At 46.6% G+C, this 25,037-nt stretch overlaps 1 protein-coding gene across 1 annotated transcript in view; it reads left to right on the plus strand.

The window, feature by feature from the left end:
• The window catches only part of LOC144891797 (vezatin-like), a 56,484-nt gene extending 38,241 nt beyond the window's left edge, over nt 1-18,243 (plus strand). The window contains exons 4-9 of the mRNA XM_078776293.1: nt 3,877-4,052; nt 4,170-4,279; nt 9,459-9,702; nt 9,785-12,604; nt 12,890-12,922; nt 16,681-18,243. Of these exons, the coding sequence (XP_078632419.1) occupies nt 3,877-4,052; nt 4,170-4,279; nt 9,459-9,702; nt 9,785-10,428 (1,174 nt within the window). The 3' untranslated portion in view covers nt 10,429-12,604; nt 12,890-12,922; nt 16,681-18,243. The remainder of the gene's footprint in view (nt 1-3,876; nt 4,053-4,169; nt 4,280-9,458; nt 9,703-9,784; nt 12,605-12,889; nt 12,923-16,680) is intronic.
• Nucleotides 18,244-25,037: the final 6,794 nt, after the last annotated feature.

The raw sequence follows: 25,037 nt of genomic DNA on the forward strand, positions 1-25,037 counted from the left end.
TGAAAATATGCCTAAAATTCCCAAAAATTTTCACCTTAAATTATTCAGAATAAAATATTGAAAACGGCATGATTGTTATGTTTTTATGTGACCATAATATCACTTCTCCAGAAAATATAGCAATATCATGGGTATATTACACTGTTTTGACGACAACAAACTTGTAATGTGCGAGGTTGTAGAAAAACGGGGGGGGGTGCTTAACTTAATTCTTTGTGTATATATATATATATATATATATATATATATATATATATATATGTGCAGTTTCATATCATATACTGATGGTATGAAATCGCATATATATATATATATATATATATACATATATATATATATATATATATATATATATATATATATATATATATATATATATATATATATATACACACATATATATATATAGATATATATACACACATATATATATATATAGATATATATACACACATATATATATATATATATATATATATATATATATATATATATATATATATATATATATGTACAGTCACGTGAAAAAGTAAGTACACCCCATGTAAAGTTTTGACGATTTCAACATACAGCTATTTGATCTTCATTTCAACAATATTGATAGATAAAGGTGATATAATATAACAAATATCATGAAACATTTACATTTTGTAGTCCATAGTATAATTTAAATAAACATAAATGCAAATTTCACATGTGGAAAAAGTAAGTACACCCCGACATTTATCACTACTTCAAATACCTAAAATTAGAATCAGGTGCACCAGCTCAGGTGCAAATGATTACAACATCATTAGAGAGGATCTTGGAGGAACCTGTCTTATTTAAACCTTAGACATTTAGTTTGGTTTGCTCTTTGTTGTTGAAGTGTGTGGCGTCACCATGCCGAGATCAAAAGAGCTCTCTGAGGCCTTCAGAAAGGAGGTTATATATGCCTATGAGTCTGGGAAGGGAATTAAAAAGATCTCCAAACAATTTGAAATCAATCATTCGACTGTCCGGAAGATCATCTACAAGTGGGGAAGATTCCAAACAACTGCCAACTTGTTCAGGCCAGGCTGCGCCAGCAAGGTCAGGCTGCGCCGCCAGATGCTGAAAGAAGTCTCAAAGAACCCCAGAATGTCATCACGGGACCTTCAGGTAGCTCTTGCCACTGTTGATGTTAAAGTGCATGAGTCGACCATTAGAAAGAGGCTGCACAAATTTGATCTACATGGGAGGTGTGCCAAGAGGAAACCTTTGCTGTCCAGAAAGAACATCAGGGCAAGACGAAAGTTTGCCAATGAACACCTGGGCAAAGACCAGCACTTCTGGAACAATGTGCTCTGGACAGATGAGTCAAAGGTAGAGCTATTTGGCCACAGTACCAGAAGACATGTTTGGCGAAAACCAAAGACAGCATTTGACCACAAGAACCTGATACCAACTGTAAAGCATGGTGGTGGAAATATTATGGTTTGGGGCAGCTTTGCTGCATCAGGGCCTGGGCAGCTCACCATCATATAATCCACTATGAATTCTTCATTGTACCAGAGGGTGCTTGAGGATAATGTGAGGCCATCTGTCGGAGAGTTGAAGCTCAACCAAAGGTGTACCTTGCAACATGACAATGACCCTAAACATACCAGTAAATCCACCAAGGAATGGCTGAAAAGAAAGAAATGGAGGGTTCTGGAATGGCCAAGTCAAAGCCCGGATCGAAATCCCATCGAGATGTTGTGGGGGGATTTGAAACGAGCTGTGCATGCAAGAAACCGCTCAAACATCGCACAGCTGAATTGGCCCTATCTCCCAATGGCAAAGAATTACTTTTAAAATTCTAGCAGCCGGATCCGAATCTGGATCTTCACCAAAATCTAATAATTTCGTCCTTGTCACACACGCTACATCTCTGCCAAATTTCGTCCGAATCCGTCCACAACGTTTTGAGATATTTTGTTCACAGACAAACGGACAGACAATCAGACAGGGGTGAAAATATAACCTCCACCCACCTTTGGTGGTAGAGGTGTGTGTGTGTGTGTGTGTGTGTGTGTGTGTGTGTGTGTGTGTGTGTGTGTGTGTGTGTGTGTGTGTGTGTGTACGTGTACACAAGTGAGGTAACCGTGCTGCGCACCGATGGGAAGTCTGAGGCTAGGAGACAATGCGGAAACTGGGAATGCTAAACCATGAACCAATAAATTTCACATTCCTGTGACACTTTCAGTCGAGAACATCAGGCATGGACAGCTGGTTTGTGAAGGAATTGGGAAAAATAAAATTTAGACTTACTGCAGGTGAATGTTTCTATACCCAGTCAGAGGCGAATACCATGGATCATCATGAACTCAATCTCTCTATATTTTCATTCCGAACAGCATAATTCCAATCACAAATTAATAATACAACATTTATATAACAAAACGCAATTTGACAAACACTTGTGATGTAAACTAATAGAGACACCATTCTGACATGATAACCGATACAGACAAATCTGCCAGGAAGAAAGGGCAGATATGAAACACTTCGTAAGGATCAAAAATCATAATTGCATTGATAAGTTTATGAAACTTCCCACCCACCTGAGGATGAATAAAGCTCGTTGTTCAGGTGGAAACTCAAACTCACAATTTTATTGAAATATTATTAACCAGCGGATGTCTGCCGAACCCGTGTATGTGTTTAATTGCGCATCGGGAGCAGTTTCGTATGGATCGAAACTCAAAATCATAATTGCATTGAGGAATTTATGAAATCTCCCACTTACCTTAGGAAACTGGCTGGGACCCCAAAATGTTGCACAGAAGATTTGGTGGGACTAGCCTCAAAACTGAGGAAGTAGTTCCGGGACGGATGGACAGACATACAGACAGACACTCCTGTTTTATAATACTGTGTATGTATATTGTATATATCCCTTTATCAATGAATGGTTCAATAACCCTGGTAACCCTGGAATGGTAAACCCTGGTGTTGGGCTAGCGGCTAGGGTGCCGGCTTAGGATCCTAGGATCCTGGGTTCGAATCCCGGTCAATCGCTGAATTAACGCCAGGGGGGTTGACTCAGCCTGTCATCCTTCCGAGGTCGGCAAATTGAGTACCAGTTCACTGGTAATTCCCTGCTTGTCGTTGAAGGCGGCAAAAAGGGTTGGCGTCAGGAAGGGCATCCGGCCGTAAAACATTGCTTCAAAAAGGGGACCGAAAAACAACAACAACCACAGTTCCCGAAAAAGGCCAACCCCCGCTTGCGGGGAAAAATGGCCTCTAAAGGTGGTTATTTTTTTTTTTAATGAATGGTTCAATAACATCATTACTGCCATATATGTACAATGATTGTCAATTTAATTTTAGGTGATATCTATATATTATGTTTCTGGTGTAGGGGTGTTATGGTATGAATAAATATAATTGAGAATAAGGGAGGAGGTTTTGTGAAGAGTAGAAGAATGGAGTAAAAGAGATGGGACGTGGAAATGTACGGAGCACATGGGGAGAGGAAACGAGGTTCATATTTTTTCACCTTTTGCATGAATAATATAATGTTGGCCCGTTAGTGTGCAGGAAACCGAATTACATGAAAACTGTTTTGTTTGATCGAGACTTTTGGAATTGAGTAGTTTAAAATTTAATTTTTTTTTGAAAATTGAGTAGTTTATGTGGGACTTTTGACATCCTCTGGATAACTTTAAGTAACCTCTCAGTAAGGCTAAATAAGTGGCTGATTTGGGTTATTTGAGCTCTTCCCATACCACAGGTTTATGAGTGGGTATGTTCATCTACTGGTTGTTGTAAGATGTTTTGCATTTGCTGCTGAATGTTATTTTGAACTATTTACTTTGTCCATTGTGTACGTGAGAATGATAAGTAAAGCACAATTAAAATTAATAACCTCAGGGCCCTGGAGACAGAAGATGAACTGGAGCAGTGTGCAGTATCAGATAAACCAACAATACCATCGAGAGAGCTCTCGGCTCGACTCGGCCAAATCGAGCCACACTTGGATGCTGGCAAGGCATGCTGGGAAGAAGCCACTCTACGCCTACGGAGGATTCTGGGAGCCAAGCCGAGTGGTGATGTCACACCCATCTTGTTTTGTATTGTTAAAATTCTCATGGTGATTTTTTTCTTGACAGATAGATAACTCGCCAAAAAGCAACAAGACCTCTCAGATTCATGTGTGCACACAGATTCTGGACAAACGAAGATCTTGACTACCACACAAGATGGCCACTATAAGCAGCCACCGACACGGACCACAAATGTCAGTGCTGACAAGAATCCTGTTCCGGAAGATGAGGTACAGAATGCTGAAAAAACACCTGAAAAACTAAAGGATAAAAGTTGCCATACTTTCTTTGCTTTAATTCCAATCTGTCTGTCTATCCATGGTTGGTTTGCACAGTTCGTTTCTGTCATGTATGAAGCTGCAAATATTCACCGTTGTGTCCCTACACCGTGACCACGTGTTTATTTTCCTTTTTCCGGAAGTTACGGCCCAGCTCGGATGGCGCGGCGGTGAATCGGGCCTGTATCGGGAGAGTCAATAACCGTGTACTACAATCGATCGTCGTCTGTCGAGATACCTTACATGGCGACGAGGATAAACATCTTGACCATGACTTCTTTCGGCCATATCGATGAATTCGACCCTCATGAGGGAGATTTTGACACGTATTCTGAGCGGTTGTCTTTCTACTTCGAGGCGAACGGCATCGCGACCAAAGCCTGGATGAAGGCCATCTTCCTGTCCGTTTGCGGGGGTGAGACGTTCACACTCGTTAAAAACCTGATTCGGCCTCGGACAATCCAGGAGCTCACGTATGCAGAGCTCAAAGCCGCTTTGAAGGAACATTGTAATCCATCTCCTTCAGTCATCCTGTGTCGGTTTAATTTTTACATGTGCAGACAGCATCAAGGTCAGTCGATCGCAGACTTCATTGCACACCTCAAAAAAATGTCACATCTGTGTGAGTTTGGGGACACGATTGATGACATTCTCCGTGATTTGCTGGTGGTTGGCATGTCCGATGACCGCATTCGTAGACGCCTGCTTGCTGAGAGAAGACTGACGTTCCAACATGCCATTGACACCGCCATTTCCATGGAAAGTGCTGAACGCAGCACCACAAGCATCGGTGCCACTCTCTCGTCTGGTACCAGCCCTGCTGTGAATCGGTTGGATCATGTTCAGCCAAAATGTTGGAACAAGGCTCCTTGTCAGAAGCCAGTGCAGTCTCAAACCCACAACAAATGTTTTCGGTGCAATGGAAAGCACCCTCCGGAGACGTGTCAGTTCAAAGATGCCACCTGCCATTTCTGTTCGAAAACTGCCCATATTGCTCCAGCTTGCATCACTCGCAAATTGGGAAAAGAGAAAGCTGCTGACAAGAAGATTCATCAGTTTATCGGTTCGGAGGAACCTGAGCTTGACCAGGTGAGCTCTGTTTCCGACAACTCAGAATCGTGTGACCTGTTTCATATTGATTCTCACGATAAGCGGGACCCTCTTCTTGCCACTGTTGTCGTCAACAATCGACCATTGCAAATGGAGGTCGACACTGGTGCGGCTGTCTCGCTCATCAGCCATGCTGTTTTCACAAACCTGTGGAGTGATGCTGACCGACCCCATCTGAAACCTACTACCTATGGACTCTCCACCTATACAGGTGAGAAGATTGTTCCCTGCGGTACATGTGACATCACGATGGGCTACGATAACCATGCGTTTAACCTACCCCTGATCGTCATTCCCGGAAAGGGCCCTTCCTTACTCGGCAGGGACTGGTTGAGCATAATTCAACTGAAGTGGAAAAGCATTCATCAACTCCGGGCAGCCAACGTTTCTCCTACCGCAGCATACACACTCAAAAATGTGCTGGATACGTACCCGGATGTCTTCAAGGATGAGCTTGGAACCTTGAAAGGACATACGGCTAAACTCAGTGTTGACTGGGATGCCAATCCTATATTTTGCAGAGCTCGCCCAGTCCCTTTCACCCTGCGGGAGCGGATTGACAAGGAACTGGATCATCTTGAAAATCTGGGCATCATCGAGCAAATCCAGTATGCCGAATGGGCGGCGCCCATCGTTCCGGTCATAAAATCGGACCAGTCCATCCGCATATGTGGAGATTATAAAATGACCGTGAACAAGTGTTCTTCATTGGATAAATATCCAATCCCGAGGATCGAAGACCTCTATGCTCGTCTCATGGGAGGCAAGACTTTTACGAAACTCTTTCTCAAATCCGCCTATCTACAGCTCCGCTTGAACGAGAATTCGAAACAGTATCTTACCATCAACACACATCGTGGGTTGTACAGGTACCACCGACTCAGCTTTGGAGTGAAATCTGCACCTGGAATTTATCAGCGTGTCATGGACAGTTTGTTTGCCGCCGAACGCAACGTTGTTTGTTACCAGGATGATATTCTGGTCACTGGTCGTACGGACGCGGAACATCTACAAAACCTGGATAGAGTTCTGAAGAAGATTTCGGACTCCGGCCTACGTTTGCGTCGAGACATGTGCAAGTTTATGTTGCCATCAGTCACGTACCTGGGTCATACGATTGATGCCAAGGGTCGACACCCGACAGATGAGAAAGTCCAAGCTATCAAGGATGCTCCGGCTCTACGAGACGTAACCGAATTGAAGTCATACATCGGTTTGCTTCAGTTCTATGGTGGTTACATCCCAAATGTGACCGACGTTTTGGGCCCCCTTTATCGGCTTTTGAGGAAAGGAGTCTCCTGGAGCTGGGGGTCCACTGAACAATCAGCATTCCAGACCTCCAAGGATCTGCTCAAATCGTACAATGTTCTCGTTCATTTTGATCCAGAGAAGGATCTTGTGCTGACATGCGATGCCTGTCAGTATGGAGTGGGGAGTGTATTATCACACGTGATGCCTGATGGTACGGAAAGACCTGTTGCATTTGCATCCAGAACGTTGTCCCCTGCATAGAAGAACTATTCCCAACTTGACAAGGAAGGATTGGGAATCGTTTTCGGCGTCAGCAAATTTCGCCAGTACCTTCGTGGACATCATTTCACGATTTGCACTGATCACAAGCCACTGATCAGTCTGTTTGGTCCAACTAAGGCGACATCTGACACACTACCGCCCAGGATCAGCCGCTGGTCCCTGTTTCTCGCTGCTTATGACTACACCATATGTTATAAGCCCAGCTCGTCTGTCACAAATGCAGATGCCATGAGTCGGTTACCCCTTCCAGAATCCGTTGATGATTCGCCTACACCAGGTTCCATTATCGCACTGATGGATCATCTGGAAGATTGTGCTGTCAATTCCAACCAGATCCGCACTCATACTCGACGAGACCCCGTTCTGTCCAGAACTGTCCAGGCTGTACAGCTTGGATGGCATTTGCTACCTGAGGGTGACCTAGCATTTGCGGCTTTTAAAGCACGTAAAAACGAACTCGGCGTGGAAAATGGTTGCCTACTCTGGGGATGTCGTGTCGTGATCCCGGAAAATCTGCATTCCAGGGTCATGGATGAAATCCATGACTGTCACCCCGGGATTGTGAAGATGAAGTCACTCGCCAGAAACTATGTGTGGTGGCCGAATCTTGATGCTGATATCGAACATCATGTTCGACATTGTTACCCCTGCCAGAGCACCCGGGAATACACCTGCGAAAGCGCCACTGCATCCCTGGGAATGGCCAGCGAATCGTGGCATCGCCTACATCTCGATTATGCCAGGCCTATTAACCGCAGCATGATTCTAATAATTACGGACGCGCACACAAAATGGATTGATGCCTATGTGACGCGTGGTACTACGTCAGCCATTGTCATCGAAAGACTCAGACGCTGTTTCGCCACTCATGGTCTGACCAGGATGATCGTGAGTGATAACGGTTCGTGTTTTTCCAGTCCCGAGTTTGCCGAGTTCACACGTCGGAACGGCATCAAACATAAGTTTGTCAGCCCACATCACCAGGCTTCAAATGGCTTCGCCGAACGATCCGTGGGAATCATCAAATCCGGATTGCAGAAACTTCAGGAGGGAAACCTGGAAACAAAGCTGTCTCGTCTCCTGTTCAAATACCGCATTACGCCACAATCAACAACCGGTGCAGCTCCGTCTGAGTTATTGATGAAACGACACTTGAGATCGACACTTGACAATCTCAAACCAGACATATCATCAAATGTTTATCAGAGCCAGCTTTATCAAAATTTGGTGCACGACAAGACGTCCAACAGTCGCTGTATCAACATTGGAGATCCAGTGTTTGCCCGAAATTTTGGTGCAGGTACGACGTGGCTACCGGGGGACATCATCGAGAAGCCAGGTCCACTGTCCTGCGTGATTCGCCTGCAGGACGGCCGCGAAATTCGTCGACATCAGGACCACATAACCTACCTTCACTGTGAGTCGATAGAGACTGCAGCATCGTCACAGTCAGGACAACAGTTCGACCTGCCACTGCCGGAGATCGTCGTGGCCGCTCCAGCCGGCTCGGATGCCCCGAAAACCTCTGCAAACGCTACACCCTTCGTGGAGACCAAAGGAATCACCTCGGACTCTGCATCCACTGGTACGCCGCGACCCTAATGAATCACCTCGGACTCTGTATCCACTGGTACACCGCCACCCAAAGGGATCACCTCGGACTCTGTATCCACTGGTCCACAACGACGCTCAATGTGTGAGAGAAAACCACCCGACCGGTTGAATCTTTGAACATGTTCTATTTTCACGTTGACATATGTTCTATTTTCACGTTGACACATGTTCTATTTTCACGTTGACACATGTTCTATTTTCATGATGACACACGTTCTATTTTAACGGTGACACATGTTCTATTTTCACGTATTTTCATTATTCTCATAATCGTTTGCACACATATTTTCACATGTTTTGGCAATGTTGCTTTTGAAATGTCAATTCTGGAAATCTAACACGTATTGCTCTTGGTACTTTTGGACTTAAAAGGGAGGATGTCATGTATGAAGCTGCAAATATTCACCGTTGTATCCCTACACCGTGACCGCGGGTTTATTTCCGTTTTTTCCGGAAGTTACGGCCCAGTTCGGATGGCGCGGCGGTGAATCGGGCCTGTATCGGGAGAGTCAATAAACATGTACTACAATCGATCGTAGTCTGTCGAGATACCTTACAGTTTCATTCTCTTTATCCATCTATCTCACAGCAGGTATTGGCTTTCAGTTTCAAAATTATCGCTAAATTGTAATTGTGAGGTTATCAAGTATTGTGTGAAGTAAAATTAATCAAGAGAACTGTTCTTCAGTTTTGTGCAATTTATTAAATGATTGTTCTATTATTTAATTGTACTCTGATGACTATTGTGGAAGTACATCAGGCTCCCTTTTCCTCTTAGCATTCTCTTGGATCACAATAACAGTGATTGGTACACACATTTACATCTTGGAGAAGCACCTATCATGGCTGCCATTTATTTTCCTCTTTTACTCAGGAGTTTGAGGCGTTGGTTGAACTTGGCGATGAAGGAGAGGACAGACGGTGCAGACCTCGTGGGGATCTTCAGGAGACTATGGCAGAAGAGAAGGAGAGGGAGCGCCAGGAGTGGCAGGAAGCGAGACGAATGCTTCAAGAACTTCGTTCGGTGCTGGGTTGGAGGACATCACAAGAAGAAAGAAGCATTAGAAATCGGTTGCTCTATCCTGCAGCAGTGTCTGCTGTTCATCCGTTTGAGCCAAGTGAGTGATTAGTGTGATGTGGTTCTGTCCGAGTCGCTCTCTTTATGTGACATCTCCACGGTTTTTTTGCTTTGTCCATTAGGGCGAGACAACAACGAATCCGGCGTGGGGCTGTTGAAAGAAAGCTGTGAGATGAAGACTGACTCTGAAAACATGGAGAGAACAGACACTAATGAGGAGACTGCAGGGGAAGTGCTCCACGATGAAGATAAAGACGGGGAGGTAAAGCCATCACAGGACATGCACACCGTGACCAAAGATCATGGTGGATGTAAAATGGATGTTGCAAAGAAACCAGACAGGAGCCTTGAAGATGTTGAAATGTCAAGAAGGATGGATTGGAACAGCAAAGGGCTGGCATTGACAGTACCACATGATAGGAAAGACGATAATGGGAAACCTGAGAAGAATGATGTAGAACATGAAGGAGAAGTTATGTTAGCGATAAACTCTCATAAAAACAAGGTACAGGAGGGTGAGTTACAGCCTTTGGAGAAAAGATGTCCAGGTTTTCTGGTTCCAGGCACTGAATGTCACAACGGAGTATATAATCAAGAACAAATATCAATCGGTGAGTACCAAGGTATGCACTTTGCCTCAATATTGGCTGCCCAGGCTGTGGCACATTCGCGCGTGATGGCACCATTGCATGAACAGACGTTCGGAGATGATGATGACGATTCTGAGAGTGATGCCATGGGCCTCGTGGACAATGAGGAATTATGACATCACCGGTCTTGCCATGGCAGAAGAAACTAGAAGACTTGTCATGGCAACAACACATGTAGCATCCGTGAGTGTATTTGCCATAAAGGTGCCATGACAGATGCACAGCTGCCGCAAAAATAAATGTGCAATAAAATTTAACCTTGTGATTATGCAGAAACACTTAAAAATGTTTATCTGACTATCGTAAGAAGACTGCATCTTAAAATTTGATCAATTTTTGAAGGACTCTGCTGAAAGAGCTCTCAACTAAAGCAGGCTTTTAACATTTGGCTCAATCTACCATTTTCGCAGTGCACTGTGGGATGCTTAATATGGGACAGTTGGCTTAACATTGCCTCTGAAAGACGGCAATGTATTTCAATCGAGAGGTAGAGGGCTGGTTACATTACATGTGCATTGTGACTGTTTGTGGAATGCTATATTCTTTAATTTTAAGTTTGGAAAAGTTTGCTCTGGCCACACTGATAATATGCTGCTTGAGCTTCATGCGCAGGTGCAAACTTCAGTTATACCTTTCCTGGAGCACTTAGCACCAAAATGGATGGAAAACATGCCATCTGGTAGCCTTCCATCCCCTCTCCAAAACGATTTATCCTACAGACTTCCTTTTTTGTATACAAAAGTCTAGACTTGTGGAAGAGCGAGGTGACAGAAGGGAGAATGCAATGCACTGACAGGTGGCCAGTGGAACAGCATCTGCCATGCTTGGTGTTTGATCTGCCTTTAAAATCCCAAACATCTTTCCCCCAGGCAAGTGGAACCATGCCTTCCAATAACCCACCCTTTTTACTTTCTCGGAAACTGGGCCACGTGCGAGCGGATGAGTGAACGGGAGAAGAAATAGTTGAGGAAACCTGATTACCTGCAAGTAAAAGGGTGGGTTAGGGGACAGTTAGTGAAAGTAGAATAGATCACGGGTAGGGGTGGATGATGACCTAAGGTGGTGATGCACTGCCAACTTTTGATGCCTTGAAGTGCAGTGTGGAATTAAACAGACTTGGAAAAGCACTTGCACAAGCAAAACGAATAAGGGAATGGAGGTGAGAAATAAACCTGGAATTTGAGAGTTTCACCAGGAGGTTATGGTAAGAGCACGTGTGGCCTCGAGGGAATGGAGAGGGAAGAATGTGTAGAGGGAGGAAACAGAGATGATGTGAACCTGTCTGCAATGAGAGAGCTGTAGGCCCTGTGCTTCTGCTCCAAGTTCCTGAGAGAGCCATAAGTCAGTACCAAAGCCCTACCTAAAGATTAGTAAACTAAACATTACCAAAGTTTTGTTTTACAGTGGAAATTTTATATATAGTAGTCTTAAGCCATGAAAAAAAACATTTGTAGTCAAAATAATCCATGTGAGAACTGTGGAATGGATAATGTATAAGCACAACTTTTATTAGTCCCCTACCGGTGTACACCGGAGGGGACTATAGGTTTGCACTCCATCCCTCAGTCTGTCAGTCTGTCAGTCCGTCACGCAAAGAACAGTTTTCCGGACTTTTTTTTCTAAACTCTTAATGCCAATGATTTCAAACTTGGTACATGGTTTCCTTATGATAAGTTACAGATCTTCGAACTTCACGACGTTTCGATCATTTTTGACAAAGTTATGGCACTTTGAACTTTGGTAATTTCCCCAACAGTTTTCTGGACGACAGACTGCCGGTAGGGGACATGTATTGCAGCGCAATACTCAGAATGCTTGTTATTCTTAAAAAGTTTTATTATTCGCTGAGAAAGCCCATCATTTCAGGTGGCATTGTATATCACTGTACTTTAAGGCCACTGTAACTGTAGACCACTGTACTTGATGCCACATCACTTAGTGGAGGCCACTGCAATGGCAGCAGTTTGCCTGTAAAACACCTGTTCCACTGATATAAAATTGCCAAATGTAGGTTTCAGCCTTCATCAAAGACAACGAGACAATTTTATCGGGCTTCTGCTGGCACCTTGGCCAAATGTCTAAATTCCTGTTCTAACCTACAGCTACTGCATCAGTGGCACAACCATGCCCCCATAAAATAAAATAATTGAGGCAAACTCACAGCCACTTGCTGCACATGAAAGAAGATTGTTTTATGCATTTTGGATTTCTAACTGCTGTTTATTTTACCTGTTGAGCCATTATATGATGCAGACATATTTTTATGTTATGAAAATTAGAATTTCTGTATTTGTTACCTTCGCAAAAGCGGAAGGTTATGTTTTGATCGCTGTGTATTTATTTGTATGTCTGTGTGTGTGTGTGTATGTTATTCGCATAACTCAAAAAGTATTCAACCGAATTGCATGAAATTTGGTGGGATGATTGGTTATTATACGGGACACATTTGATTAGATTTTGGGAGCAATCGGGTCAAAGGTCAAGGTCAAGGTCACGAAAAGGTCAAAATCGTATTTTTACCAAGTACAGAACAGTAGCTGCGGCGAAGGTATGCGCTCTACCGAGTGCCCGTTCTAGTTTTGTTTTGTTTTTATTTGATGTATTGGAATAGTTGATAATAATAATAATAATAATTCATTTATTTTGTATAGCGCTTTTCCAGAAGCCCAAAGGCGCTTTGACAGAGTGGAAAACATAATGCATAACAATACATGAAAACAACAATTGCAAAAAGACAAGAATCAAGAAAACAAACAGCAGCGATATACGGCATATATATAAGACAAGAATCAAAAAGACAAGACAAGAATCAATAGGGAAATATTTAAAGCAAAAGGAGGGAGAAGGAGAAGAGATAGTCAGGGGTTAAATGCTGTGGGTTGAATGTTGAATGCAGCGTTGAACAGGTGGGTCTTTAGTGATGTTTTGAATGTGGTGAGTGAGGAGGAGTCTCTGATGGTGTGAGGTAGTGAGTTCCAGAGGGTGGGAGCAGCGATGGAGAAGGCCCTGTCCCCCCAGGATCTGAATTTGGTCCGGATGGAGGGGGTCAGGAGGTTGGTACCAGCAGAGCGGAGGTTGCGGGTGGGAGTGTGTCTGGAGAGGAGGTCAGCCAGGTAGGATGGGGCCAGGTTATGGAGGGCTTTGTATGTCAAGAGGAGGATTTTGTACTGGATTCTCTGGGGGATGGGGAGCCAGTGAAGCTTGTAAAGGACGGGGGTGATGTGGTCACGGGTCCGGGAATGAGTGAGTAGACGGGCAGCGGAGTTCTGAATGTATTGGAGTTTATTGGTGATTTTTGAGGGTGAACCATAGAGGAGGCTATTGCAGTAGTCCAGACGGGAGGTGATGAAGGCGTGGATGAGGGTTTCTGCAGCCGTGGAGGAGAGGGATGAGCGGAGACGGGCAATGTTTTTCAGGTGAAAGAAGGCTGACTTTGTGATCTGTTTAGTGTATTTGTCGAAGGAAAGGGTTTGGTCAAAGATGACGCCAAGATTCCGGATGTGAGGGGAGGTGGATACTGGGATACCGTCGATGTTGAGGGCAAAGTTATGGGTGGATTTTGTGAGCGTTTTTGGGCCAATGATGATTATTTCAGATTTATCACAGTTAAGCTTGAGGAAGTTGATTTGAAGCCAGGATTTTATTTCAGTGATGCAGTTTGTCAGGATAGAGTGGGTGTCGGTGGAGACGGACTTGGTGGAGATGAAAAGCTGGATGTCATCGGCGAAGCAGTGGAATTGGAGACCATGACGGCGGATTAAGTGACCGAGCGGGGACAGGTAAAGGATGAAGAGGAGGGGGCCAAGAACTGAACCTTGGGGGACACCTTGGGGGAGGGGAGCAGTGGGGGATTTGCAGTTATTGATGGAGATGAACTGGCATCTGTCAGAGAGGTATGATTTAATCCAAGAGAGGGCAGTGCCGGTGACGTTAAAGGTGGATTCAAGTCGGGTGAGGAGGATAGTGTGATCGATGGTGTCAAAGGCAGCGCTGAGGTCGAGGAGGACGAGAATGTTGAGGTTGCCAGCGTCAGAGGAGAGGAGAAGGTCGTTGGTGATTTTGAGGAGAGCAGTTTCAGTACTGTGGTTGGAGCGGAATCCGGATTGGAATGTTTCATACAAGTTATTGGCAGAGAGATGATGTTTGAGTTGAGTGGCTACAGCGCGTTCCAAAACTTTTGACAGAAAGGGTAGGTTGGAGATGGGTCTGAAGTTGTTTAGGGTGTCAGGGTTTAGACCAGGTTTTTTTAGAATGGGGGTAACAGCAGCAATTTTGAGGGAAGGTGGGACGATGCCTGTAGACAGGGAGGAGTTTATTGTTGCAATGATAAGTGGAGAGAGAGCAGGGAGGGAGGCTTTGACAAAGCTGGAGGGGATGGGGTCAAGAGTGCAGGTGGCAGTTTTCATTCCTATGAGGAGTTCAGAGAGGTCAGTAGGAGAGATTGGGGAGAACCGAGACAGGGGATGGCAGGACAAGGGGGGGCAGGTGGTTGGAGGGGGAGCGGGTGCGGCGGTGGTCAAGCTGTTGTAGATGTTGTCAATTTTGCGTTGGAAGAAAGAGAGGAAGGAGATGCAGTTGTCTACTGTGAATGACTGGGTGGTGGTGTTCAGGGGGCGGAGGAGTTTGTTTATTGTCGAGAAGAGTGCTTTTGGGTTTCCGGAGCCAGAGTGGATAATTTGAGAGTAGTAGGCAGAGCGGGCGCGGGAGAGGGCATCTTTGTAGTGTTGTATGTGGTCCTTGTAGGCTTGGGAGTGAACTGTGAGACCCGTTTTATTGCGGAGTCTTTCAAGTTGGCGAGCACGAGTTTTCATCAGGTGGAGTTCAGGGGTAAACCAGGGAGCAGAATGGGTGAAAGAAACTGTTTTGGTTTTTACAGGCGCAAGCTGGTCAAGGCAGGAGGAGAGAGTGTGGTTGTAGTAGTCAGTGAGGTCGGAAGGGGTGTGGAGGTCAATGAAGGGAGAAGTGGACATTTTTTCAGAGAGGGTGGATGAGAATGAGGTAGGTGAAAGAGCGTTTAGCTTACGGAAGTTGATTGTGCGATAATGCCTTGGTGTTGGGGCGGGGATGTTGATGGTCAGAGTGATGGCAAAGTGGTCAGAGAGGGTGAGGTCGGAGCCATAGAGATGGTGCAAATTTAATCCAGTGGAGCAGACAAGGTCCAAAATGTGACCACGGATATGGGTAGGAAAGTCGACATGTTGAGTGAGGTTAAAGCAGGTGAGTAAATCAGTGAAGTCAGTGGTTATTGTGGAGTCAGTGGAGTCCATGTGGATATTGAAATCACCAAGGAGGAGGATTGAGGGGGAGAGGGAACATAGCTGGGTCAGAAAGTAGGAGAAGTCAGACAGGAATGATGGGTGTGGTTTGGGAGGGCGGTAGACGACAGCCATGACTGACTGCGTGTGACCAGAGAGTTTTAAAGCCAGGTGTTCAAATGATGGAGCAGATGAGATGGAGATGAGGTTGGTCTTGATGTCTTGACGGTGGATAACGGCAATTCCACCACCTCGGCCCTCCGAGCGTGGTTTATTGACGTAGGAATATCCATTGGGTGTGGTGAGGTTGAGTGTGTAGTAGTCCAGAGGTTGTTGCCAGGTTTCGGTGAGACAGAGAAAGTCCAGTTTGTTATCCAGGATGTATTCGTTCAGGATGAGGCATTTATTGTTGAGGGACCGGGTGTTGAACAGGGTGAGCTTGATGTTGTTTTGAACAGCAGGGATGAATTCAGGTGATTTAGCCAGGGTTCGTAGGCAAGAGGTGCGATCGTGTGGGTTGCTGTGACCAGGTGCGCTGGGACGAAGAGTGAGAGTGCGCTGAGCCGACCAGAGGACGGGGATGGAGTGACCTGATTGCAAATAAACAAACTTGCGACCGGAGCCACGGTGAATGTACCTGGGTCGTCGGAGGAGTCCATTTGATTTGATGGCAGAGATGCATGATGGGGTGGAGCGGGTATTGAGCAGAAGAAGCCTTGCGGCGGAGTACTTCAGAGCCATGCCAGGCAGGAGCGAAGGGACGAGTACGAGGCCAAGGTCGAGGAGGCAAAGCGGCAAACGCAGCGGCAAACGCAGCGGCAAACGACTGCAGCCGCTAATCAAGACCACAGCGGCAAACAAGGCCACAAGGCCACCGGCAAACAAGGCCACGGCCACAATCAACGGGAGCGGGCCTTTCGAATTCCGTATTCCGTACCATCAAAAGCAGATTCCGTTATCCAGCCGGAGAACACGCGGCACGTGCGGGTGTGAAAAGGCAGGACAGGTGTGAGATGTCAGGTCAGAAAGGTAGAAGCAGACCCTGTACATCCATCCAGTCGGAGAAGCGGCGAATATGCAACGCCAGCGTCCTCTCGCAACCGAACCCGGAAGTGTTGATGATTGGTAACTGTTGTTTTATGGCCTTATGGGACTTGAAGTTTGCTCAGGGTCCCGGCGACAACTCGCCTACTGTTCACCAAAAGTTGCCGTGGGATCTTTAACATTCACCAACGACCGGTACGGGTAGATGGGTCCCCCGGCTTAACGTCTCTATGATGGACGGCACATACTGATTTAACACCCTGCCTGCGAAACATCAGGAGACATTTTATAGCTTGGCCGAGATTCAAACACAGGCTAGACGGCTCAGCGGCAAGTGCACAGTTTATACCGACATGTTGGATACTGTAAATAGAAATAACAAGCTCATTAGATACTAGAATAAAAAGAAAGAAAAGCGCAAGTCACTGCAAAATTTTTATTACTTGGCAAAAAAAAATTCTTTGGACAACTATGTTGATCACTCCGGTTTGTGTGTGTTTGTCTGTCTGCTCACTAATACTTGCCTACAGGTCACAATTTTAAACTGATATTCACAAAACCTCACCAAACAGTAGAGTTGGTGGTCCGACAGAATCCTATTTATTTTGAGGTCAAAAGGTCAACATAGGCCAAAGGTCAACCACTTTTTTCAAATTTCTAAAACCCTCAATTTTCATCCGATTAACTTGAAATTTGAATAGGATTTGCATCTCAGCGAACTGAATTCAACCACCAACTATTTTTGTGATCAACATTGGTCACAGGGTCAACATAGGTCAAAAGGTCAACAACTTTTTCAAATGTCTAAAATCCTCAATTTTCATCTGATTGACTTGAAATTTGAAGACGATTTGCATATCAGCTCACTGAATTCAACCACCAATTAATTTGTGAGGTCAAAAGGATGCTCTACTGAGTACCATTCTACTTTGTTCTCTGTTGCCAAGTGTCGCTCTACGAGTGATTTTTCATTTGTTTATTTATGTTTTACAATAGAGAACATTTTATTTCAAATTAGGTAACTCATTCACTGTTTTAGTGCTTTAATTTTACAAGCCGCAAAGTTTTATTTCAAGCAAACAAAACATTCAATTATCGACAGTCTCAAATTAATCTATCTATAATTCCAGTAATCTCTGTGTGTATGTTTGTATGTTTGTATGTTTGTATGTATGTATGTATGTTTGTCTGTGACCGCTGTTTCTCGACAACTACCGGTCCGATATACTTGAAACTTGCCAGGTATATTGCTGGGGACCCGAGGATGTGCCTTTTCAAGGTTTGAAATTAATCGGACAAGTAGTTACCGAGCTATGGCGATTTAGCCGTTCGCCGTTCGCTTTGGCGTTGCGAATGGACCAAACCATTTCATGTAAATAGAGGGGGGGGATTGTCACCGTACTCGCAAGCCGTTCGCCGTTCGCTTTGGCGTTGCGAATGGACCAAACCATTTCATGTAAATAGAGGGGGGGGATATAATTTTAGATATATAAAAAGTACGGGCATATATATAGTACGGGCATGCCCTAGTTTATTACAAAGTGAAGAAACAATGGCATAGTCAGAAATTCACAGATGTGTTTATGGAATTTGTTTTGGATAAATAAATCTAGTGCTTGACACACAACCTTCCTATTCTGAGTTCATGTTTCTCTCATTCCAAATATTTTGAATTTGAAACAATTGAGAGCTTTCACAATTGTGTGATTTCAGGATTTGCTCAGAGTTTGCTAATTTTAGGAAGATAGAGCCAAACACAGGAGTTTTTTAAATGTTAAAACTGTACCAGTAACAGGCATTTAAATAAACAGAGGATGTCAGATTGGGGAGTGAGAGTTTAAATCACTGATTTAGGTAGGAGGCTGCGGGGGGGGGGGGGGGGGGGATTGGAGGGCGGCGGAAGCTTACCTGTACAGCCGGACGTGGCACGGGATTATCCGGTCCCCACAACAAATAGACGTACAAAACCGGCAAAGCCACAATAGAACAATTAAAATGCAATAAATAATGGTTTAATAAAAAATAGTGCAGGCAACAAATATGAATGCATAGTAAACTAAAATTCCTATATTTTGGATCCTCCATTCAGACATTATTACACACACAGGGAGAAATAAATGAAAGTAATAATGTGTGTGTAATGTTAGCTGGTACTCAGCTCTGGCGTCATCAAAGATCCCGCATCTCTGCATGGGAAAACACGTATTGGCGCGAAGTCGCGTTCACCGCCAGCCGCCGACGTGAAGCGAACAGGCCCAGACGCCTCCCTCGACCTTCCCTGCTCAGCTGCACCGAGCCCCAACGTTCCTTTCAGGTGCACACGGCAACAAGCACAGCCGTCTGGATTTGGAGACAATTATTTAAACTTTTGCAAAGTGACTTTTCTTTAAGCTAAGATTGCACGTCACAATAAATATCATCGGAGCATTTTTCTCCGAGGATGTTTATTGTATCGGCAGAAGAAACATTTTGCGGACAACGCAGCAGATGTTGAGGGTTCGGCTGGTGCACAAGCTGCGTCAGAGGCAGCAGTGAACAAAATATCTGAAATATTTTGGGTACCAGTGGATGCACTGTGGGTACCCCCAGCAGCAACAGCCATTGGGATTGAGGTGTATGGCAAAAGTCCGCTTGCTTCTGGGCAAACTTCAGATTTAACCACAAAACGTCGGCCTCAACCTATTTCGGTAAACTTGCGATTTCTCAACTCCTGGCCAATATGGGAACATTCATTGATGTCTACTTCAATATAAATCGCCCATTGTCAGATCTACTGCTATCTACATATACCTTTGCGAGGCTCTGTGCTGTTAAATGCTCTGTGGTGTGTTTATATTGCAATGAACACTCATTTCTAGGTTTCTCCCGAGACATTTGTAGTCTATTACTGACATACCCTTGTGCTGGATTGGTTTCCTTGTTTGTGCATCATGCAAGGCAAAACGGAATTGCAGGCATCAGAGAATGTTTCTGATGAAGAAAATTAGACAAACAACCATCACATAACTAAACTAGAACGGCAGTCAGGAGAGAGCATACCTCCACCTGGTTGGCCCGATCACTCACGAGTGAAGAATCACAGAAAAAAAAAAAAATTCTCATATCCGAATCCATATTCAGATCTCCACCAAAATCGAAACAAATCGTTCTTGTCACACACACAACCTGTCGACCAAGTTTCTTCCAAATCCGTCCGTAACTTTTTGAGATATTTTGTTCACAAACAAACAAGACAGACAGGGGTGAAAACATAACCTCCATCCACCTTTGGTTGAGGAGGTAATAAATAACAATATAGCGTCAATGTGGGGTTCATGGTGCAGAGAACCAAATCAATGTGGGGTTCATGGTGCAGAGAACCACATCAATGTGGGGCGCATGGTGCTGAGAACCACGTAAATGTGGGGTTCATGGTGCTGAGAACCACGTCAATGTGGGGTTCATGGTGCTGAGAACCACGTCAATGTGGGGTTCATGGTGCAGACAACCACATCAATGTGGGATTCATGGTGTAGAGAACCACCATCAATGTGGGGTTCATGGTGTAGAGAACCACCATCAATGTGTGGTTCATGGTGTAGAGAACCACCATCAATGTGGGGTTCATGGTGTAGAGAACCACCATCAATGTGGGGTTCATGGTGTAGAGAACCACCATCAATGTGGGGTTCATGGTGTAGAGAACCACCATCAATGAGGGGTTCATGGTGCAGAGAACCACCATCAATGTGGGGTTCATGGTGCAAAGAACCACCATCAATGTGGGGTTCATGGTGCAGAGAACCACCATCAATGTGGGGTTCATGGTGCAGAGAGCCACATCAATATGGGGTTCATGGTGCTGAGAACCACATCAATGTGGGGTTCATGGTGCAGAGAACCACATCAATGTGGGGTTCATGGTGCAGAGAACCACATCAGTGTGAGGTTCATGGTGCAGAGAACCACCATCAATGTGGGGTTCATGGTGCAGAGAACTACGTCATTGTGGGGCTCATGGTGCTGAGAACCACGTAAATGTGGGGTTCATGGTGCTGAGAACCACGTCAATGTGGGGTTCATGGTGCCGAGAACCACGGCAATGTTGGGTTCATGGTGCAGAGAACCACATCAACGTGGGGTTCATGGTGCAGAGAACCACGTCAATGTGGGGTTCATGGTGCTGAGAACCACGTCAATGTGGGGATCATGGTGCTGAGAACCACGTCAATGTGGGGTTCTTGGTGCTGAGAACCACATCAATGTGGGGTTCATGGTGCAAAGAACCACATCAATGTGGGGTTCATGGTGTAGAGAACCACCATCAATGTGGGGTTCATGGTGCAGAGAACCACCATCAATGTAGGGTTCATGGTGCAGAGAACCACGTCAATGTGAGGTTCATGGTGCAGAGAACCACGTCAATGTGAGGTTCATGGTGCAGAGAACCACCATCAATGTGGGGTTCATGGTGTAGAGAACCACCATCAAAGTGGGGTTCATGGTGCAGAGAACCACCATCAATGTGGGGTTCATGGTGCAGAGAACCACATCAATGTGGGGTTCATGTTGCTGAGAACCACATCAATCTGGGGTTCATGGTGCAGACAACCACATCAATGTGGGGTTCATGGTGCAGAGAACCACATCAATGTGGGGTTCATGGTGCAGAGAAACACCATCAATGTGGGGTTCATGGTGCAAAGAACCACATCAATGTGCGGTTCATGGTGTAGAGAACCACCATCAATGTGGGGTTCATGGTGTAGAGAACCACCATCAATGTGGGGTTCATGTTGCAGAGAACCACCATCAATGTAGGGTTCATGGTGCAGAGAACCACGTCAATATGAGGTTCATGGTGCAGAGAACCACAATCAATGTGGGGTTCATGGTGCTGAGAACCACGTCAATGTGGGGTTCATGGTGCAGAGAACCACATCAATGTGGGGTTCATGGTGCAGAGAACCACCATCAATGTGGGGTTCATGGTGCAGAGAACCACCATCAATGTGGGGTTCATGGTGCAGAGAATCACGTCAATGTGGGGTTCATGGTTTAGAGAATCTCCATCAATGTGGGGTTCATGGTGTGGAGAACCACATCAATGTGGGGTTCATGGTGTAGAGAACCACATCAATGTAGGGTTCATGGTGCAGTGAACCACATCAATGTGGGGGTTCATGGTGCAGAGAACCACATCAATGTGGGGTTCATGGTGTAGAGAACCATGTCAATGTGGGGTTCATGGTTTAGAGAATCACCATCAATGTGGGGTTCATTGTGTGGAGAACCACGTCAATGTGGGGTTCATGGTGGAGAGAACCACATCAATGTGGGGTTCATGGTGCAGAGAACCACATCAATGTGGGGTTCACTATGTAAAGAACCACATCAATGTGGGGTTCATGGTGCAGAGAACCACGTCAATGTGGGGTTCATGGTGTAGAGAACCACATCAATGTGGGGGTCATGGTGCAGAGAACCACTTCGATGTGGGGTTCATGGTACTGAGAACCACGTCAATGTGGGGTTCATGGTGCTGAGAACCACGTCAATGTGGGGTTCATGGTGCTGAGAACCACGTCGATGTGGAGTTCATTGTGTAGAGAACCACATCAATGTGGGGTTCATGGTGCTAAGAACCACATCAATGTGGGGTTCATGGTGCAGAGAACCACCATCAATGTGGGGCTCATGGTGCGGAGAACCACCATCAATGTGGGGTTCATGGTGTAGAGAACCAAATCAATGTGGGGCTCACGGTGTAGCGAGCCACATCAATGTGGGTTCATGGTGTGGAGAACCACGTCAATGTGGGGTTCATGGTTCAGAGAGCCACTTCAATGTGGGGTTCATGGTTCAGAGAACCACGTCAATGTGGGGTTCATGGTGTAGGGAAGGGATAAGGGATAAAATCCTATCTATACTCCCAAGTCTAATATATAAAGTCTGGGAGGGAGCGGACCGTTCCCGAACCTTCACGGGAAAATGTTCAATCACAGAAGGGTGGGAGCATTTTACCAACTAAGACAAGAAGGTCGTGATCAGTCACAACTCGGATCAAGTGGCTGAACTGCACGCTTTATATTCCGTAAAGGCGGACTTCGTAGAGGACATTGCCTTCTGATCTATCCCAACGTTTGTGCTTCCTTTCCCTCTCTGCACCGTCTCCTGCCCTCCGTTCAGCGTCCCATCGAGCTCACACGGGTTTCCCTCATTGCGGATTTATTTTAGCAATCCTCCAAATGAAAACATTCGATTAACTTTCCTTTGATCATCTTCAAATAACTTCAAAAGCTGTTTAAATCACAACTCATGTAAGCAATTGAATACTTCGAAGGTATTCTGACCTCGTCCCTTCCACTTGATCGAACCACCTCTTTTAACATATTGTGGCGGACACGATGGCTCGCTGGCGCGGTGACATCATTCCGCGCACCAAGAGGGTGTCGGCCACGCCCGAGGGGTAGGCGTGGCCTCGGGATATACACGGGGCGCGCAGCCCCGAGCACGTCAGTGCTATAGTTGAGCTTTGGAATCAAGACTCTTTTTGGTTACCCGCGTTGTTGCTTATCTTCTTGGCAAACAAGTCGTGCGCATAGCACCGCACTTCACTGGTGACGTCGACGCTGGTTCAGCCGCCGCTGACCAACAGCACGCGCCATGTCAAACAACACGGTCGCGGTGAAGCTCCCTGAGTTTTGGGAAGCTCAGGCCGAGGTATGGTTCGTGCAGGCCGAGGCACAGTTCCAACTTCGAGGCGTAACGGCGGATGAGACGCGTTATTACCACGTCATCACCGCCCTCAGGCCCGGCACAGCCGCCCGAGTCGTGTCCGTCCTGCAGAACCCACCGGCCGACCACAGGCACGAGGCGCTCAAGCGTCTCCTCATCGCCACGTTCGGCCTCATGGAGTGCGAACGGGCCGACCGCCTCCTGGACCTTCCCGAACTCGGCGACACACGACCATCGGTCCGGATGGACTACATGCTGTCGCTGCTGGGTGACAAAGCCCCGGATTTTTTATTCCGGGCACTCTTTCTACGCCAGCTACCCGGCACAGGTACGCCTCGCGTTGGCCGGTTCCAAAATAAAGGAACCCCGCGCCCTGGCCGTCCAGGCCGACAAGTTTTCGCAGCTTGTGACACGCGGGTGAGAGATGGTGCAGCCGTCGCGGATCCCGAGGCTGATGCTGCTGCACACCTCGTGGATCCCGAGGCTGATGCCGATGCACACCTCGTGGCCGCCGCCACGCCCCGCCCACCACCACCGCGAAAGCCGCGGCCTCCGCCTCCGCCGCAAACCTGGTGCCGTTTCCACGCCAGGTTTGGCCACAAGGCTAGGAAATGTTGCCCGCCGTGCTCGTTTGGCAAGTCGCGAAACGCCCGGGCCGGCGCTCGGTAGCGGCTTTGAGCGTCGGCCTTTCCGGCAGCCTCCTTTTTGTCACGGACACCTTGTCCGGGCGTCGCTTCCTCTGCGACACAGGCACACAGGTGAGCGTTATCCCCGCCTCCACGTCCGACAAGCGAACCGTGGGCCGGGGCCCCGTTTTGCTTGCAGCCAACGGTACACCCATACGCACATTTGGGAAGCGCTGCCTCTCCCTGCGGTTCGGAGGGCAACGCTTTCAATGGACGTTCGTAACCGCCAGCATGCCCATGGCATTGCTCAGTGCGGACTTCCTTTATGCAAATGGGTTGTTGGTGGACGTGAAGCACAGACGCCTCGTCCAGGCCGAAACGTTCAGCTCGCTTGCTTGCGCACTGAGCAGTTCGTTGGGCAGCTTCCTGAGCGGCTTGCTGAGCGGTTCGGTCCCGGCGAGGTTGGTCTGTACGCTTCCGGCAGCGGACGAGTTCACCCGCCTCCTCGCCAGCTTCCCGACCCTCACGCGGCCCACCTTCTCAGCGGTGGCCATCAAGCACGGGGTGGAACATCACATCCCCACAGTCGGGCCACCGGTGTACGCCCGGGCATGCCGCCTCGAGCCGACGAAGCTCGTGGTGGCGAAGGCGGAGTTCGCTACGCTGGAGCGGCTGGGCATCGTACGGCGCTCCAAGAGCACTTGGGTGTCGCCACTGCACATCGTGCCGAAGCCCGGCGGGGGATGGCGGCCGTGCGGAGACTACCGCCACCTCAACGATGCCACCACCCCCGACTGCTACCCGGTCCCTCACATTCAGGACTTTTCCGCCCGGTTGGCGAACATGTCCTTCTTTTCTAAGGTGGACCTCATCCGCGAATACCACCAGGTCCCCGTCAGGTCGGAGGACATACCAAAGACGGCCGTCATTACACCATTCGGCCTCTTCGAGTTTCTTCGGATGCCCTACGGGTTGAAGAATGCGGCTCAGGCATTCCAACGGTTGATGGACAGCGTCTTGCGCGACTTGGATTGCGTTTACGTCTACCTGGACAACATCCTCGTCGCAAGCGCGTCCCGCGAA

The sequence above is a fragment of the Myxine glutinosa genome, chromosome 4 (assembly GCF_964187855.1).
Source record: "Myxine glutinosa chromosome 4, kmMyxGlut1.1, whole genome shotgun sequence".
NCBI classification, from domain to species: Eukaryota; Metazoa; Chordata; class Myxini; order Myxiniformes; family Myxinidae; genus Myxine; species Myxine glutinosa.